At 47.6% G+C, this 17894-nt stretch overlaps 1 protein-coding gene across 1 annotated transcript; it reads left to right on the forward strand.

The window, feature by feature from the left end:
• The first annotated feature begins 2246 nt into the window (after nucleotides 1-2246).
• UQCC2 (ubiquinol-cytochrome c reductase complex assembly factor 2) lies at nucleotides 2247-16802 on the forward strand. Its single transcript, XM_012746845.1, has 4 exons — nucleotides 2247-2444; nucleotides 12743-12817; nucleotides 13824-13893; nucleotides 16615-16802. The coding sequence occupies exons 1-4, from the start codon at nucleotides 2307-2309 to the stop codon at nucleotides 16740-16742; spliced, it is 411 nt and encodes a 136-aa protein (XP_012602299.1). The 5' UTR covers nucleotides 2247-2306; the 3' UTR covers nucleotides 16743-16802.
• Nucleotides 16803-17894: the final 1092 nt, after the last annotated feature.

Consider the following 17894-nt stretch of genomic DNA (forward strand, 5'->3'; position numbering starts at 1 on the left):
AATTAATTGGCCAACTGATATATATATAACAAATTAGCCGGGCATGGTGGCGCATGCCTGTAGTCCCTGCTACCCGGGAGGCTGAGGCAGAAGGATCACTCGAGCCCAGGAGTTTGAGGTTGCCGTGAGCTAGGCTGACGCCACTGCACTCACTCTAGCCTGGGCAACAAAGCGAGACTCTGTCTCAAAAAAAAAAAAAAAAAAAAAGAAGTACTGTCGAGCTGTGCAACTATTCACAAATTCCACTTCAAACAGAAACAGAGTGCACTGTTGTCAAAAGCTGATAACAGACTCTAGCCAACCCGCCTGGTGCAGTGGCGCCAGTCAGGTGGGGGAGTTAGAACTAAATAGTTTGCATGGCAGCCATCACTTTAGCACTGCGGCTTACTAATGTTCTAACTGTGCCAATCAATCTGGAAGGATCATTTCATTGAAACGTATTTTATTCTTTGGTATTTTAAATACGTTCACTTTTAAAATAAAACAAAAATGTATTAATAAAAATAAAAGGATTTGTTCTGTAAAATTTGGATTCAGTCAAAAGGCCACACTTAAGGACCTACCATGTTTCCCCGAAAATAAGACAGGGTCTTAGATTTATTTTTCCTCAAGAAGATACCCTCAGGCTTACTTTCAGGTGATGTGTTATTTTTTTTAAGTACAGTACAACAGTCTACATTTATTCAAATTTAGTTAAGTCATCTTCTTCTGGAACATCATCATAACTCTCCAAACCCCAAATTCCATCCTGAATTTCTTTTTTTATTTTATTATTATTTTTTTTTGAGACAAGAGTCTTGCTTTGTTGTCCAGGCTAGAGTGAGTGCCATGGCGTCAGCCTAGCTCACAGCAACCTCAAACTCCTGGGCTCAAGCGATCCTCCTGCCTCAGCCTCCCGAGTAGCTGGGACTACAGGCATGTGCCACCATGCCCGGCTCATTTTTTCTATATATATTAGTAGACCAATTAATTTCTTTCTATTTATAGTAGAGATGGGGTCTCGATCTTGCTCAGGCTGGTTTCGAACTCCTGACCTCGAGCAATCTGCCCACCTCAGCCTCCCAGAGTGCTAGGATTACAGGCATGAGCCACCGCGCCTGGCCTATCCTGAATTTCTTGCGACTCTATTTCCTTTAGAACCATTGGCCCCAATCTCTCATGTCTAGCACTAGAGCTCTCATAGGGCAGATGAGAAGGGCTGCACTTCTTTCCCACTCCACGACAAAACGAGTGGGCTGTGCAGATGCGCTGCATAGCCATGCCCATCACCAGGTCTTATTTTTGGGGTAGGGCTTATCTTGCGCAAATGCTTAGAAATCCTGCTAGGGCTTATTTTATGGGTAGGTCTTATTTTCGGGGAAACACGGTAGAAGGCCACATGTGGCCTTAAGGTTGCAGGTTCCCCACCCTTGTCATAGAGACAGAAAATAGAGTGGTGGCTTCCAGGGACTGTGGGGAGGCAGGGAATGGGGAAAATCACTGTTTAAGTGGTATAGAGTTTCAGTTTTACAAGATCAGAGTTATGGAGATGGACGGTGTGATGACTGCACAACATTATTTAGTATTATTTAATACCTCTGGACTGTACACTTGAAAATAGTTAAGGCGGTAAATTTTATGTAGTGTGTATTACACAATAAAAAAATAATAAATTACAAAAACCATAAAAAAAAACTTTTTCTAGGCTGAATCAACCCAGGTGGCATTGCCCAGGCTAGGAAACCTGTGCCTTCTAGAAAACAGTGCCTGGCTTGCTGGGGGGATGGGAGGACAGAGGTACACTAACAGGGGCTGGGAGACAGGGACAAGAACGGGGAGCACTACGAAGGGGCTGTGTGCGGCAGAGCACCAGGCGGCAGTGACAGGTACAGGGCTGCGCAGAGGAACCGCAGCGCGAACAACGCGAGTGTGCTAAGTGGTTAAGTTCAAACACATCTTCATCCAATAACAACCTGTATTTACAGGCAAATCTACTGGCTTAAGCAAAATAGCAGAGGTCTCGGAGGAGTGTTTTTAGTCTGGAGCTTGTGCAGTCATGGAAAAAGAGAAGCAAAGCTGTCCCTGGGGTACTACACGTCTGCCTGTCCCCTGGGAGCTAGGCTGGTTCCAGGACTAAGGCTGAATTGGCTCGGCTCGCGGAGACGGGAGAGCAGCGCCCCCACCAGGAGAGCAGCGGGGCGCCCGCGAGGACGCGCATGCCCAGTCCTTCCTCCCGCCCCGCCTCTGCAACGCTAGAGCCTTAGTGCGCAAGCGCCACCCCTCCGCGCAGACTCCTCCCCCAGGGGCGGGAACTAGCGGGGCCCAAAATGGCGGCCAGCCGCTACCGGCGCTTTCTTAAGCTGTGTGAGGAATGGCCAGTGGACGAGACCAAACGGGGCCGGGACTTGGGCTCTTACCTGCGGCAGCGGGTAGCACAGGCCTTTCGGGAGGGAGAGAACACCCAGGTGACCGGCGGGGAGGCGGTTGGGGCGAGGGGTGGAAAGGACGAGGCAGGGGCGGGGCCAATGAGCGGGCTAGTGGCGGGGCCCGCGCATGCGCGCGCCTTTCTCCCATGCCGCGAGTGCGCGGGGACCCCTTACCCTCCAGGAGCTACGGAGCACGACGTCCTTTCCTGCTGCGCACTGTTCTCACCCGCCTGCACCTTGGAATTACCGAAGAAGCTTTTTAAAAATTAAGATGCTGCTTCAATCAAAATCTCTCGGGGTGAGGTCTTGGCCTCAGCGTTTTTAAAAGCTTTCCAAGTGATTTCAGGTGCAAGCAGTTGAGACCCACAACACCAATCGCAGGTGGTGACAATCTCAGGCTTTTTGCTCCTGTGACACGGTATCCTTACGTCGCAATGTTGTATATAGACCGAGCTGATCCCCACAGACCTCCGCAGCGCCCCCACCAAGCTTTGCGTTTTTCCTGGGCCCCTGTAAGCCTATGCAGCAAGTTTGGAGCTGTGGGATTCATTCATTCATAGAGCACATATTTATTGAGCACCTACCATGTGCCAGGAACTGTGCTGGGTGCCAGAGAGACAGCAGTGAATTAGACCGATGAGGTCCTGTCCATATGAAGTTTTATGTTCTAGTTCAGGACACAATAAACAAGGAGACATACCTAAAACAGATAAGTACCCTCGTGGATATAAAATAGGGTAGCATGATAGAAGGGTAATATTATTATAGTAGACCTTTCTGAGGAGATGGCACACAGGCAAGACCCCAGGGAGGAGGATGACCCAATAATGTTCAGTGGTGGGAAGGGCACTCCAGGCACTGCAAGGCCCTGAGGCAGGAAGCAGATTGATGTGTTAGAGAATAGAAAGAAAGCCAGAATGGCTAGAGGGTGGTGGTGAGTAAGGTGGAGTGTGCTGAGAGTTGAGGTCAGAGGAAATCCGGAGCCAGGCACAGTAGGGTCTTAAAGGCTCTAATTAGGAGTTAGATCTATGGCCAGTGAGAACCCACCGGAGATGTTTATCAAGGACTAATGTGTCCCAATTTACTTTTTTAATAAGATCGTTCTGCTTGTATGTGGTGAATGGGTTAAAGGGGACAAGAATAGGAATGAGGAGGCTGGAGAGAAGTATGCTATGGTAGCCAAGGCCAGAGACGGTGGTGGGTTGGATGAGGATGGCAGTATAGGAGATGGAAGTGGCTGGATTCAGGTCATGTGCAGGTCAAGTCAGCAGGACTTGCTGATACATTAGATGTAGGATAAAGAGAAAGAGAGGGACCAAGGATAGCGCCTAGATTTTTTTTTTTTTTTTTTTTTTTTTTTTTTTTTTTGGCTTGAGGAACTGGGTATAAGATGGTGCCATTTACTGAGATGGGAAATAGTAGATGAAGAACAGGTTGGGTGTGGGAAGAACATCTTGAGTTTGGTGTTAGACAGGTTAAGCTTGAGATGCCAGGTGGACTGACTTCCAAGTGGAAATGTCAAGTAGGCAGTGGTATATTTGAGCCGGGGCTCAGGCAAGATATCAAAGAGATGAAATGAGATACATACCCACACAATCTGAAGAAATGACTTTTGTGAAACTTGGCCAAGACCTGTCAAAGCAGGAACATGATTTTTGTTTGCAGCTTAGCCCAGTACAGCCAAGCCAGCCTACCTAATGGAAGAAGGACATGCCCAGTGGCATCGTTGTGACTGGACTGCTGATTGGGTGGTGGCATGAAGTATCTGGCCCAGGACTTCTGGGGGGGAAGTGCAGGTTATGCTACAGCCAGGGCCCTCACATTGTTTATGGTGGTCTTCACTGGCCCAAAACATGAAGATCTCGAAAGCAAGAATTGTATCTAGTCCCAACTCTGTAAACCCCGTAGACTTTCTAGGGCTCCACTCCCTGCATATTTTTAGTGTGAGCTTCCTGAGAATAGAGATGATGCCATTTTTATCTCCCTCCAACCCAGTGTTTAGCGTAGTTCTTGGCACATAAAAAACACTCAGTAAATGTCTCACTGAATAGATAAATAAGTGATTGGTTATGGCTCATGAGATGAAGTTCATTTGAATATAGTTGCAGATGTGGCTGAACTAGATGAAGAGAAGTAGTGAAGAGTGAGAAGGAAATAACTCCTGAGTGGTAAGAATTGACTTGTGAGCTTACTGTGTTTGGAGAACTGCAGGAACTACAGAAGAGGGCCGTAACCTGGTCCTCACCACCAGGAAGCTCACAGGTGGGCAGTCAGAGGCTAGATCCTTGGGGAGGCAAGAGAGTGACATTCATCTACTGTATTGTTAGTATAAGAGGAGCTAAAAAAGGAGGTTTCTCTTTTGTCATCACCTAGGGAAATAGCTTCTGCTCAAAGGCCCACACAGGTTTGAGTCATAGCTGTAAATGCAAGTCATGGCTCAGTTGATGGTTCCACAGCAGTTGATGAATGCATTCCTGGTAGAGTCAACCAGTGCATCATGTTGGCAGCTGGCATATTACTCAGGACCACTGTTGTGGTACCTTATCCTAATGTCACCAGAGAATGCACCTGAGCTTAATAAATCTTAGTGCTACTTTCTGGAGGGAGCAACCCCTTGCTGGAATTGAAAACAGTACTGTGAGTCACTCCCACTGACACCTCCAGATCATTTATAAAGATGACCTTGAGTAAGAGAGGTGGTTCTGGTAGGCTCTTCATTCAACTGGCAGCAAGAGGTAGGGATTAGACCCAGTTGGCTGATTGGTATGGAGCTCCCACTTGGTTATGCCAGTTGCCAGAAAGACAGGGCTGGAGGGGAAGGTAGCTCTGCTCAGGCATTCTTTTTATTCCTTTAGAGGAGAGAGGCAGGCAGGCCTCCGGCTTCTTGGCCTCTTGTGTCCTAATGATAACCCTGAAAGGTGCACAGCATACCTCCTCATGCGTGATCTCATTTAATCCTTAGTGTAGCTGAGTGGTAGCCATTACTATTACCATTTTACAGACCAAGAAACAATGTACTGGGGGGTCCTCTGGTGGTTAGAGACAAGGCATGTAAAGAGATGCAGCCTGCCTGACCCTAGTGTGACATTGTCTCCTCAGTGCCTGGCCTATCCTCAGCTGCTGTTCCTCCCAAGGTATGTCTTGTTAGGACAGTCTTATTCTGTAAACATCAAGCCACTCCTTTCACCTTGTTCCCCACTCAAACCTTTTTGGGCCATGGAGAGTTTGGGCAATGAATTAAACACCTCCCTGTGTTTGCCCACCTGCTTTTCTTTGCCTTTTCTTGCCCAGTGCCTGTGGAAAGAAAGGCATTCCTCAGCGAGGCCCAGTGCAGAACAGCCAGGCTCACTAGAAGGCAAATTAGTAATTCACACTCAAAACCAGAGTACAAGCACCACTGCCTCTGTTTATTCCACTTCAGATTGCCCTTTGGGGAGTCTCGTGGTCCACCCTAAACCCACCCAGAGGGGAGGTGATGGTGGGAAGCAGGAACACATGTAACACCTCTTACACCCTACGTCCTATTGTGCAGTTTTTTAAAGTTAATGTTGATGGGTTTTGCCCCCTTTGAATACAGTTTCTTTACAAACACATGTTTCCTGGAGCTCGGAGAGCTTAATAAAAGAATCACAACATGAGGGAAGGTGGCAAAACAACTCTAATTGTTGACTTAACAACAGAGAAAGGAGCAAATCTTTCTAAGGCGTTCATTAGGTGCACAAGCAGCTTCCTAAAAGATCCCTGACTGCACACCAGCACCCGCTTATCTAGCCCAGGGTGCAGCCCTGAGGGCCCGCCTGGAAATGCTGCTACCAGGAAGGGGCTCACCCACCAGCAAGCTCTTATAATTGTCTTATAGCCAGGTTTAAATAATACTGGCCCACTTTGAAAGAAGTTAAATGTTGTCTTGGGTTTCTGGTAATGTAAATGATTTTTCCACCTCAAAGGACAATTCAAAGGTTTTATATAATTCTGTTTTGTCGGTCACCCAGTTGAGATGTGGTCTTTGGCATTCCTCAGCGTGGCAGGGAGCCAGCTTCCCAACCGCCTGGAACATGCTGGCCATGGTGAAGCCATCTCAGCGTCACTCACCCCTATACCTGGCCCCCTTGAAGTCACAATTGTAAGCAGTAGGTTAAGAACAGATTATGCTGTACTTAGTTATAATATTGAGCCCACTGCAAAATAGGAGTTGTGAGGAGAACCAGATCTAAGGGGGAGTCTGAACATCTCCATATTTTTTTCTCTCCCAATTCTGAATGGAGCTCGTGTGAGTTAAGGTAATATCCAGACCAAGGGGTGGCATTTGTCTGGGCATGTGTAAAGGTCCAGGGGCTCCTCCTAAAAGGATAGCCACTTCCAGTGGGACACGACTTTATTCAAAGATCTTTGAGGCCTGCCCATTGCCTCCTGGATAAGTTGTAGGCAACTTTGTGAGACTTTCAGTGCCCTCTGGTCCTTGGTCCCAGCTTATGGTTCCAACCTTGCTTCTTACCACCCCCAGCACGAGCCCCAGCCTCAGCAAGGATGTCTTCTCACTGCCTCCCAAACTGACCATAAAGAAGTGGTTCCAGGCCGGGCACGGTGGCTCACGCCTGTAATCCTAGCACTCTGGGAGGCTGAGGCGGGCAGATTGCTCGAGGTCAGGAGTTCGAAAGCAGCCTGAACAAGAGCGAGACCCTGTCTCTACTATAAATATAAAGAAATTAATTGGCCAACTAATATATATAGAAAAAATTAGCCAGGCGTGGTGGCGCATGCCTGTAGTCCCAGCTACTCAGGAGGCTGAGGCAGGAGGATCGCTTGAGCCCAGGAGTTTGAGGTTTCTGTGATCTAGGCTGATGCCATGGCACTCACTCTAGTCTGGGCAAAGTGAGACTCTGTCTCAAAAAAAAGAAGTGGTTCAGAACCTCTGAGACTAGTGCGCTGGGGACCACTGCCCCCTGCCCACCCAAACCCCAGTACAGAGTTTGCCAAGAATTTGGTGGCTTCCCAGGCCCTTGAAGCCCTCCCTGCCTGACGCATCCTTGTCCTGTGCCTTTTCATGCCTGTCCTCCCTGCCCCTCCTCTGATCCCCATTACACTCCTGCCTAGGTTGACGCTCCTCAGAGCTGGGGACTCTGGCTTCACTCGCCCTGTGCACTGTCACTGCAGTGAAACTCAACCCTTCCCCGCCACACCTGCCTGTCAGCCCAGCCTGGGCCCAGCTCCCACCTCAGATCTGCAGGTGCTGCACAGCTCTGGCCCTCGGCTACACTGCCCGGGGTACGGCACGGGTGAGCTTTAATGCAAGTGGATCTTGTCTCCTCAGCCCCACCGCCAGCTTCTCCAGTGCCAGGCAGGGTCTTCCTTATACCCCGCAGTCCCCCAGCAGAGCACTTTCTGCGCAGTAGGTGCTCAAGAACTGGATTTTCAATTGAATTGAAGGGAGTAGGCTCCCATAATGGAATGAACTCATTTCAGAAGTTCATTACCAAGTCATGAAAACCTTTTTTTTCATAGATCCTCCTGGACTGAATCCAGTTCTACCTTAATTAGCAAAGCAATTTTCGACACCCTTTTCCAAAAGTGCTTATGTGTCCTTTTGTGTGACTAGAATAGGGACCGCTGTACCAATTGCTGTCACCACCCAAAATTCAATTTTGAAAATCGAAATCAGTGCCTGCGGCACTGATGTAGATTTGTATGTATAAAAGTTTAATATGGTAAAGAGAAATTTACTGACGACTGAGCAGGGGAAATGCAAAAGGAGCAAAAAATAGAGCTATAAAGGACACTTTGTCAGTTGAACATCTATTTTATTCACATTTAGGGAGCAGTGCTGAATTTTTCATAATGTCCCTACTGCTGTCTTTTCAAACCCAGCGCTGCTATTAGTCCTAAAATGTCCGTCATCTCATTAGGTGTGAATGCAAAATCAGGTAATTTAAAGCTTGTATTAAGCATATTTCCAAAAATGCACAATCCATTTCATGAGAAAAACTATATATTTCAAAATTAAGGAATGCATGTGCTAAAATCTGAATAAAGTATGAGATGTAGGTGTGTGGTGAGCAAGAGGCTTCTGGAATTAGACAGGTATCTCCATTGATATCCTTTTAAGTAGTAAGCAAGACTATTTTTTAATGGCTGAGCTTGGATTGGGTGTGACTAGGAGCCCAAATTGGCCCAGGCTCATCTCTCCTTAGGCAGTGAGAACTTGGCTAGAAATTGGCACATCTCAAACTTGGGTCACCTCCACTGAGCTACTTTCACAGCCTGATTTTGACACTTTCCAACCTCAAACAGGAAATTGGATGGCAAGTCTGTCTTGTGTTTAGTTCCTTATCAGATTTTGATTGAACTCCCAGGATTATGTAAATTAGGTAACACTGAAGGAAGTAAAGAGGTAAGGGAGCTCTGAGGGTCACTTTGTTTTTTGCACTCAGACCTTGTACAGTTTGCTGTCACAGGAGCAAGGCTCTGCAAGAGTGGCCCCTGTCCTGTCCTTCCTGGCTGCCCTGCTGCCTGTCAGAGATGTGAAAAGATGAGGGGACGAGGGGATGACACCTCCCTTGAGGGTGTGTATGAGGTCACCGAGCAGCCCTCTGGTGACTTCTTGTATTGGAGAAGTGGTGGAGCAGGAGGGGAATTTCGGTTGGCTCGGTTTCTTTGGGCGAGGGTCTCATTGAAATGTGGGTTTGGTCAGGAAGCAATGGTGGGAGGCCAGGAGAGGGGCTCTGGGAGGAAGGCAAGTCTGTGCGTGAACTTTCCGAGGAGCTTGGTGGAGAAGGTGGTCGGGATGGTAGTAGGAGGGGAAGGTCCAGATGAGCGGCCATCAGGTGAAGACTGGGCGTGGCAGACAGCTGCTCACTTAGTGACCTGGCTGTGGACCATGGCGTGCTCAGTGACTGCTAAGAGCCTTTAGGATCCGGTCTGGAGTGAAGCCTTGATACCTCCTGTGCATCTGCACTTCCGTCTCTAGCGCCACACTCTGGCAGTGCACACCAGCCATGCCGGCTGACCCACTGTCATGCCCTGGGCGTTGGTGTCAGCTGGTCCTGTGCTTGGAACACCCCCACTTCCTTCTTGGTATGTGCGCTCGTCCTCTGTGGGTCATTCTCCAGGACTTACTGCCTGGGTCCCAGCAGTCCTGGGCAGTGTTGGTGACTGCTCCATGGGCCCACACACCCCGTGCACACCGCTTCATTCCAGGGTTGTCTTGAACTGCTTTGTCCTTTCCTCTTTAGGGGCCTGTGTGTACTGTAACTATTTAGTACTAATAACCATAACAAAACTAATCGTTCGTATTTATCAGAATTCAGAGCAGCCCAGGCATTACCTCATTTATCCTCATAGCACCCTTGGAAGTGGGGGCTATTATTATCTTTTCTCTTTTTTTTTTTTTTTTTTTTTTTTTTTTTTTGAGACAGAGTCTCGCTCTGTTGCCCAGGCTAGAGTGAGTGCCGTGGCGTTAGCCTAGCTCACAGCAACCTCAAACTCCTGGGCTCAAGCAATCCTCAGCCTCCCGAGTAGCTGGGACTATAGGCATGTGCCACCCTGCCCGGCTAATTTTTTCTGTATAAGTTGGCCAATTAATTTCTTTTCTATTTATAGTAGAGACGGGGTCTCGCTCTTGCTCAGGCTGGTTTCGAACTCCTGACCTCGAGCAATCTGCCCGCCTCGGCCTCCCAAAGTGCTAGGATTACAGGCGTGAGCCACCGCGCCCGGCCATCTTTTCTCTTAAAAGAAAGGTTAAGTTGGCAAGCATGCTTCAAAAATCATCAATGCGTGAAAGACAAATACCGAGGAAGTGTCCCAGATTAAAGGAAACTAAAGATACATGACAGTTGAATGCAGTAGGAGATCCTTCCTTCCTACAGATGATTACTGAGACAATTGACAGAATTGGAGTGCAGACACTAGATTGGATAAAAGTGTTGTGTCAATATTAAGGTGGCCTGAATTTGATCACTGAACTGTGGCTATATAAGGGAATATCTTCCTTCTTAGGAATATTACGGAGTGAAGGGGTGTCATGCTCCTACTTACTCAAATGGATCAGAAGGAAAATATGTACATACAGATACAGAGAATGATAAAGAAAATGTGGCAATTTTTTAAAAATGTTCATGGTTGAAGATTGAGTGGTTTGCCCGACATACCACAGCTGGTTAGTGATGGTGCCAGGATTCAACCCAGGCAGTTTGAGTCCACTGCACCCTGCAGCCTTGGAGACACTGATCCACCTGATTGTCCCCTGCTCACACTTGAGCCAAGCACTGCAGGCTCTCAGCAAATGCCTGTTAAGTTATCAGCGAGCAAGACTGCACAGGTATGATGAGAGCAAGCAGAAGATGAAATAACACAATTATTTTTTGATAATCTAATAATCTTGTGCACAAAAAACTTTGTGCCAGTGTTATTCTCTTTTTCCTTCTGTGTCTTATACCTTCTGTTCTTTTGTTTTCTGTATTAGTTCTTGGTTGTATGTGTCCTGCTGAAGAAATAATGTTCCAAATTCATTATTCCAAAGCATGTGTGCAGAATTCTGTTCACTGGACCTTCCCTAGAAGGGCTGCCTGGCAGAGAGGCCCCAGCCTCACCTTGTCTGTTCATTCTGTCCACTCAGATAATGCCTTTCTCTTCCGCAATGAAAGCTGGCCACCTTCTCAGCCTATAACCCTTCTCTTCTGATGTGGCTACCCAGGCATCTCCTGATGAGTAGTAACCTGAACACGGGAATGGGTCAAGTGGAACTAAGGAAGGATCCTGTTTATTGTTTGCTATAAAATGGGGACCTCATTTGACACACATGGAGGCAGAAGTGGAGCTGCTTATTAAAATGCTTTACAAGTGATTTATTTATGCTCTGCCTTCAAGAAAGGATTTAAGTTAGAAAAAAATCCAACATTTGAATTCTAGAAAAAACATAGAAAGTTTTACTCTACGGAGCTCTTCAGAATTCTTGGCAGAAAAGTGTAAAAAATTATAGATAAATAATAGTACGGGGCCGGGCGAGGTGGCTCACGCCTGTAATCCTAGCACTCTGGGAGGCCGAGGCGGGCAGATCGCTCGAGGTCAGGAGTTCGAAACCAGCCTGAGCAAGAGTGAGACCCCGTCTTTACTAAAAATAGAAAGAAATTAATTGCCCAACTAAAAATATATAGAAAAAATTAGCCGGGCGTGGTGGCGCATGCCTGTAGTCCCAGCTACTCAGGAGGCTGAGGCAGGAGGATCGCTTGAGCCCAGGAGTTTGAGGTTGCTGTGAGCTAGGCTGACGCCACGGCACTCACTCTAGCCTGGGCAACAATGCGAGACTCTGTCTCAAAAAAAAATAAAAAAATAGTACGGACAGAGGGGAGGTAATTAAAAAGAGGTGTGAAAGGGGCAAAAAACCGCTTCTCGTCTGTACGTTGCCTGTCTTCTCAGGAATCCCCAACAGGGGCGCCTCTCTCTGCCCAGATCACCCAGAGGATTGATTTATTTTCCCTTCTCTCGCAGGGCCTCAGTGCTCTGGGCCTTCTCCTTTCTAGCAGGACCTAACTGGGGTCCCCATCTAGGTCCTCTGGTTCTCTTCAATTAACCTCTCTCATCTTAAACACTGGCTTCTTTGTATTTCTTTCCTTAGATAATAGAATTTGAGCAGCTCTCCACTTAACACAGACAAAAACCCAGATAATTTTTTTTTGCCTTTCATAGAAGAATCTTTAGTACATATCATATTGAAGGTTTAAGTCAAAAAGCTTGTTCTTTTTCTCCCACCCAGGCCTGTTTACCTTTATGTTCAGTCCCTCAGCCACACTGGTCTGGCAGAAAGAATCCCATGGCATTCTTGCCTCCTCTGCTTTGCTCAGCCATCCCCTCCACCAGGAAGGCCCCGCCCTTCTCCCTTCTGCTCCCCACTCCCGTGCATCCTTCGCAGCCCTGCATAGTCTCACTTTTGTCACACGCTAACCACTTGAGCATGTGGGACGCCGCCTCTGCACCCTCACAGCCCACGCTGCCCAGTGCCCCTGTGTTAGGCACGCCCCGCCAATCCTGCATTTCTATTGTGGCATCTCTCGCGACAGCTGGCGTCGCGGGTCAAGTTATAGATGCTCAGCAAATGTTTGTTTGCTACATGGTTGATCGGATTTTTCTGCAGATCGGTGAAATTGATGAGGTGGAGCCATTCTTCCAAAAAGGCGGTTTCTGACCGCGACGCTGTAGGCCAGGTGTGCTTCCCACAGAGGGGAGAAGCCAGTGCTAGCTGCAGGCCTGCTTCATGTGAATGCCTAATTAAGTGTGTCCTTCCTCAAGGCACAGACACATATGGGAGGAGTATGCTCACCTCTTGGGGGTTCTTTGTTTTTCAGGTTACAGAGCCTGAAGCCTGTGATCAGATGTATGAGAGCTTAGCGAGACTCCATTCAAACTACTACAAACACAAGGTGAGTGGGCCAGTCTTTTATATTCCCAGCCCTCTGCCAGGACGGCCAATAAGAATGAGTGAAAATCTGAATATATTAATACATTGTTTGTAAAGAGTAGTGGGTATGCTACTTTCAAATGGAACCAGTGATTTCAACCAAGTCAACAAAAGTGCCTGGTAGAGGCTTTTGAGTCCAAATAAAAGCTATTTAGAATTATGAATAAAAGCCATATATTTGATAAGCCAGTGTATGCTGCTGGGATTTATTTTTTTTTTTTTGCGACAGAGTCTCACTTTGTTGCCCAGGCTAGAGTGAGTGCTGTGGCGTCAGCCTAGCTCACAGCAACCTCAAACTCCTGGGCTCAAGCGATCCTGCTGCCTCAGCCTCCCGAGTAGCTGGGACTACAAGCATGCACCACCATGCCCGGCTAATTTTTATATATGTATTAGTTGGCTGGGATTATTTTGACAACCTTTGGCTCTTCTACGTATTTTCTCATCCACTTTGTTGGAACCGATACATCCCCACGGTCTGGTGGTAAAGATGGATGATTGAGAAATTTCTGTCCTTTTCCAAACCTGGGGCCTGACATTACTGTCAAGTTCCACGTAGTGTGGTTTTTCCCAGACTTGAAAAATACGTTCAGTAACTCCACAAATTCAAATGGCCAGGTGGAAAAGCCCACAGAGGGATTTCTTCTAAATCCTCCCTACTGAAAATGTGGTCCGACTGCTGGGAGCCGGTTAGAAGTGCAGGCTCACTGGCCTCACCCAGACCTTCTGAAATGAGGGCCTGCGTTTTCCAGAGAGGGTTCCTGTGTGCAGTGAAGTTGGACCCAGCTCCTGCAGGCGGTACCAGTTCTTGTGATGCCAAGTCTTGACCTCAAGGTGGTGCTGCTCTTCTCCTGGCCAGGCCTCCTGGCCTCTCCATGCCCAGGGCCCCGGTGAGCTGTGGTCAGAGAGCAAGGCAGCAGAACTAATCTTCTGTCCCTTCCCTCCCTCTTCCTCTCTGCCACTGTGACCAGTACCCTCGCCCCAGAGACACCACCTTCAGTGGCCTGTCCGTGGAAGAGTACAAGCTGATCCTGTCCACAGGTATTGAAAGCACTGCTGCCTCTTCTGGTTGGTTTGCAAATGATTCTTTTTGTTTGAGCAGCCAAGGGAAATTGTCTAGTAGACAGCTTTGCTTGATGGAAAGTCTTATGGAATAGCCCAGAGGAAATTCTGAAGCTGCAGGGCTCATGCCTTTTGGCCATAGAATGTGGAGAAGGTCAAAGGCATTATTTTAAAAATAAAATCTATCTTTAGTGCTTTTAAATTCAAGGCTGGACAGCAGGGAATAAGGGGAATACATATTTGCCAAATGGAAGTAGTTGAAATCAGGATGGAAGGAAAATAATTTTATTTTCATGGTCCTAAGAGGGCTTTATAAACAATGAGGGTTTTAATTAAAACAAAAAGCCATTCAATAAACGTGTATGGGGATATCCACCTAAGAGTTACGTGACCCAGGGGACGTGGTCTGTGGTAGATGTGCGTTTAACAAGGTGTGTTCTAGAGTCATTGATAAAGCCTGGTTAACAAGAAAGGAAACGCCCTGCCAGCCCATCCCCTCCGCACCTCCCTGTCTCCATTGTACCCGAGGGGCAGGGGAGCCAGGGCTGAGGTGGGCAGGTGCTGGAAACTGCTGTTTTTATTGACAAGGGTATTGTATACAAAAATAGGCTGACCTTTTCTAACAGGGCACAGCCCTGAAACATTTGCCTTCTGGTATGGTAGAAATTTCTCCTTCCTTTTCTTCTGGCAGCCTTAACAACTAAGTTTTAAGGATTTGGCCCTCTAGGAAACTCTTACCTTCTGAGCAGATTAAAACCTGGTAGCATAACTTGCTGTAGTGTGTTGACTCTGACTCTATTTTTATTATAGTACTCTCTGGAAAACTGGGGTGAAGATGTTTGGCCAGATTCACTTTAACCAGGCAATCTTTTCTTTTCTTTTTTGTTTTTTGCCCCCTCCCTCCGGCCAAATCTTTTTCAATGTATGAATTCACTCCCATGGCCCTGGTCCATGTAATTGCCAGCATGGATGCGCAGCGTCACTGTGAGGGCCCTGGAGAGTGTGAGCAAAGTTCACATTTGAGTAGAGTGGGAGTCGGGTCCAGGGGCCCTGCCTCTGCCCTCTCCCTGTTAACCCTCAAGGAAGCCTCGGTGAGTGGGGACACCGGCAGTGATGAAGGATGGAGCTGTAGGGTCTCCACCGTCGGCCTGTGCCGCAGCCTGCTCTGGCCTCGAGTTCAGTGCCAAGAAATCTGCTGATAATTTGTTTGCAAAGCAAGCCTCGTATTTTTGTTATAACGCTGTGGAGTAAGCTTACCAAATATTTGCTCTGACGGGGCAAGAAAAGGCCTGCAGCACCTTGCAGTGAGAGGCTGTGAGGGCCTGACAGGTCTGAATCTCAGCCATGGTTTGGGTCTGTGTGTGTCCACCTGGGGTTGGAGTCATGGGAGGCGCTAAAGGAGGCCTCATGGCTTATGGGTGGACAGGGATACCTCAGTGTCACACTTTTGCTCCAGGTGGCAACCTGAACTTTGGGAAACGTCCTGGGTCAGGATCCTGGGCTTGGGGTGAAATACAGTACGTGTCCTAATTTCGGCAAGAGCCCACTAACAATTGTTAATAATAATGTAAGTTATCTTTTTTGTTCAGAAAAGCTATTCTTTTTCTCCAGAAGTTTTGTTAACATGAAAATTCAGTCTGTGAAAGCTAAATAATATTATGAGAATATCTAAATTTAAAATACAAGTAAGATTAGATATCATGAAACTTCAGCCCTGGAAGACTTTAGACCAATGGCTCTCTACTGGGGCGATTTGGCCCCCCAGGGGACATGTGTCAATGTCTGGAGACATTTTTAGTTGTCACAGCTGGTGGGAGGGACCAGAGATGCTCCTGGCATCTAAGTGTGTAAAGGACAGGGTGCTGCTAAACATACTACAACGATGCACCAGTCAGCCCACAACAAAAAATGATCTGGCTCAATACGTCGATAGTGCAAAGGCTGAGGAAGTCTGCACGTAGTGGCGCATGTTCTTAAGGGTCCTACCGACTAGTACCCCTCTTGCTGGTGTCTACCTTTTCATGGCCCATACTGCCACGGTTCAAATCCCAGCTCCACCGCTTCATAGCTGTGCAGCCTAAGCAAGTTACTTAGCCTCCCTCTGCTTCAGTGTCCACATTTGAAAATGGAGTTAGGGAGGTCTGTGTGGGGCAGGCCCAGTTTTTCAGTGAAGCATCTGGGCCTGTGGGTTGCATCGTGGACACTGCAGGGCCATTTCTGTGCCCTCACGTGGAGCCGGGCAGCAGGCGGCACAGCCCCGTTAGAGGCCAAGGGCCAGCGAGGGCAGGAGACTGCTGTGAGGGTGTGGTGTGCTGGGCACAGGGCCTGGCACACAGTGCTCAGTCACCGTGAGTGATCATTGCTGTCCCCATTAGATCTGCCCTTCAGAAGCTGGGTCTGCACTTCCCTTTTTTAGGAACACCGAAAAGCGAGGCATGCTTGTCAGGCCCTGTGGGGCCAGTCACACTATCAAGTTTTATTTTATTTTACTTTATTTTATTTTATTATTTTATTTTATTTTATTATTTTATTTTATTTTATTTTATTAAGCCTGGTCAAGTAAAGCAGTGGAAGTGGAGAAGGAACAAGGAATCTGTAACAGGTTGTGATCAATTAGTTGTAAACACCACTGCACTCCAACGAACTGTCAAGTTTTAGACCTTAGTTTGTCTCTCTCTCGTTTTGGTTCCCCTTTTACAGACACCTTGGATGAGTTTAAGGAAATGAATAAAGGCATGTGGAAGAAACTGCAGGAGAAGTTTGCCCCCAAGGATCCTGAGGAGAAGCACAAGGCCTGGGCTCGGTCCTTATCTCGCCCACGTACCTAAGCGTGGAGTCTCATCTCGTATGTTGCCATTGTCAATAAAACTGCCCCAATTTCTGCCTGACTTCATAGTTTGGGAATCTCATCTAGCCTCCACAAAAAGGAAGCCCTGTTGCTCTAAAGAAAGTCTCAGCCCGAGAAGAGCTGCTGTTTGAGATGTCTGCCGTGCCCGTCGGTCAGGAAGTCTGGGGAGAGGAAGCGCGGGTTTCCCTCTGGGCCCAACAAGGGAGGGCAACAGGACCTCTGCACAAGGTGCTTCCTGTGGCCACGGGAGCCCCCACCTCTGCATGAGTATGGCTGGCTCCTGGCAAGATTCTCAGGCTCCCTTTTGTTGTAGGAGCTCTTGGGAAGATGCCAGAAATAGCAGTAAATATCTAAAAGGGCATCCTGTTCCAAACAGAAAGCAGCAGGGAGGTGACAAGCTGAGAGCTGCAAAAAACCTGCTTGGCACTGGTCCTCACTGACTCAAAGGACAGAGCTCAGGCCTCTGCCCGTGACCTTGCAAATAACCTGTGTGCTAAGTTGGCTTAAGGGACAGCGAAGCTCTAGACAGGCCTCGGTCAGGGAGGGCCTCAGGTTGCACTGTGGGCAGGTTCTGTGGAAGGAAACAGGACAGAGGCCTTGCTGGCTAGGGACACACGCAGGTCACCTTGTTATTCCATTGAACCTTGTCCTTACTGGTAGATGTTCACTTTCTTTCCTTGATCATCCTTCTTTTAACAATACTACTGGGAGACGGGATAAGTCTGGGCCCACAGCACCTACTTGTACAAAGTGGAAATGGGTTTTTTGTTTTTTATATATATATATATATATTTTTTTTTATTTTGGCATATTATGGGGGTACAAATTTTAAAGTTTCAATAAATGCCCATTTCCCCCCCCCAAGTCTGAGTTTCCAGCGTGACCATCCCCCAGATGGTGCACATCTCACTCATTATGTATGTATGCATATACCCGCCCCCCTCCCCCCTGCCCAATACCCTATTACTGTAGTACCTATGTGTCCACTTAGGTGCTGCTCAGTTAATACCAGTTTGCTGGTGAGTATATGTGGTGCTTGTTTTTCCATTCTTGGGAAACTTCACTTAGTAGTATGGGTTCCAGCTCTAACCAGGAAAATATAAGATGTGCTATATCACTGTTGTTTCTTAGA

Source organism: Microcebus murinus, chromosome 5, assembly GCF_040939455.1.
Source record: "Microcebus murinus isolate Inina chromosome 5, M.murinus_Inina_mat1.0, whole genome shotgun sequence".
Taxonomy (NCBI): Eukaryota; Metazoa; Chordata; class Mammalia; order Primates; family Cheirogaleidae; genus Microcebus; species Microcebus murinus.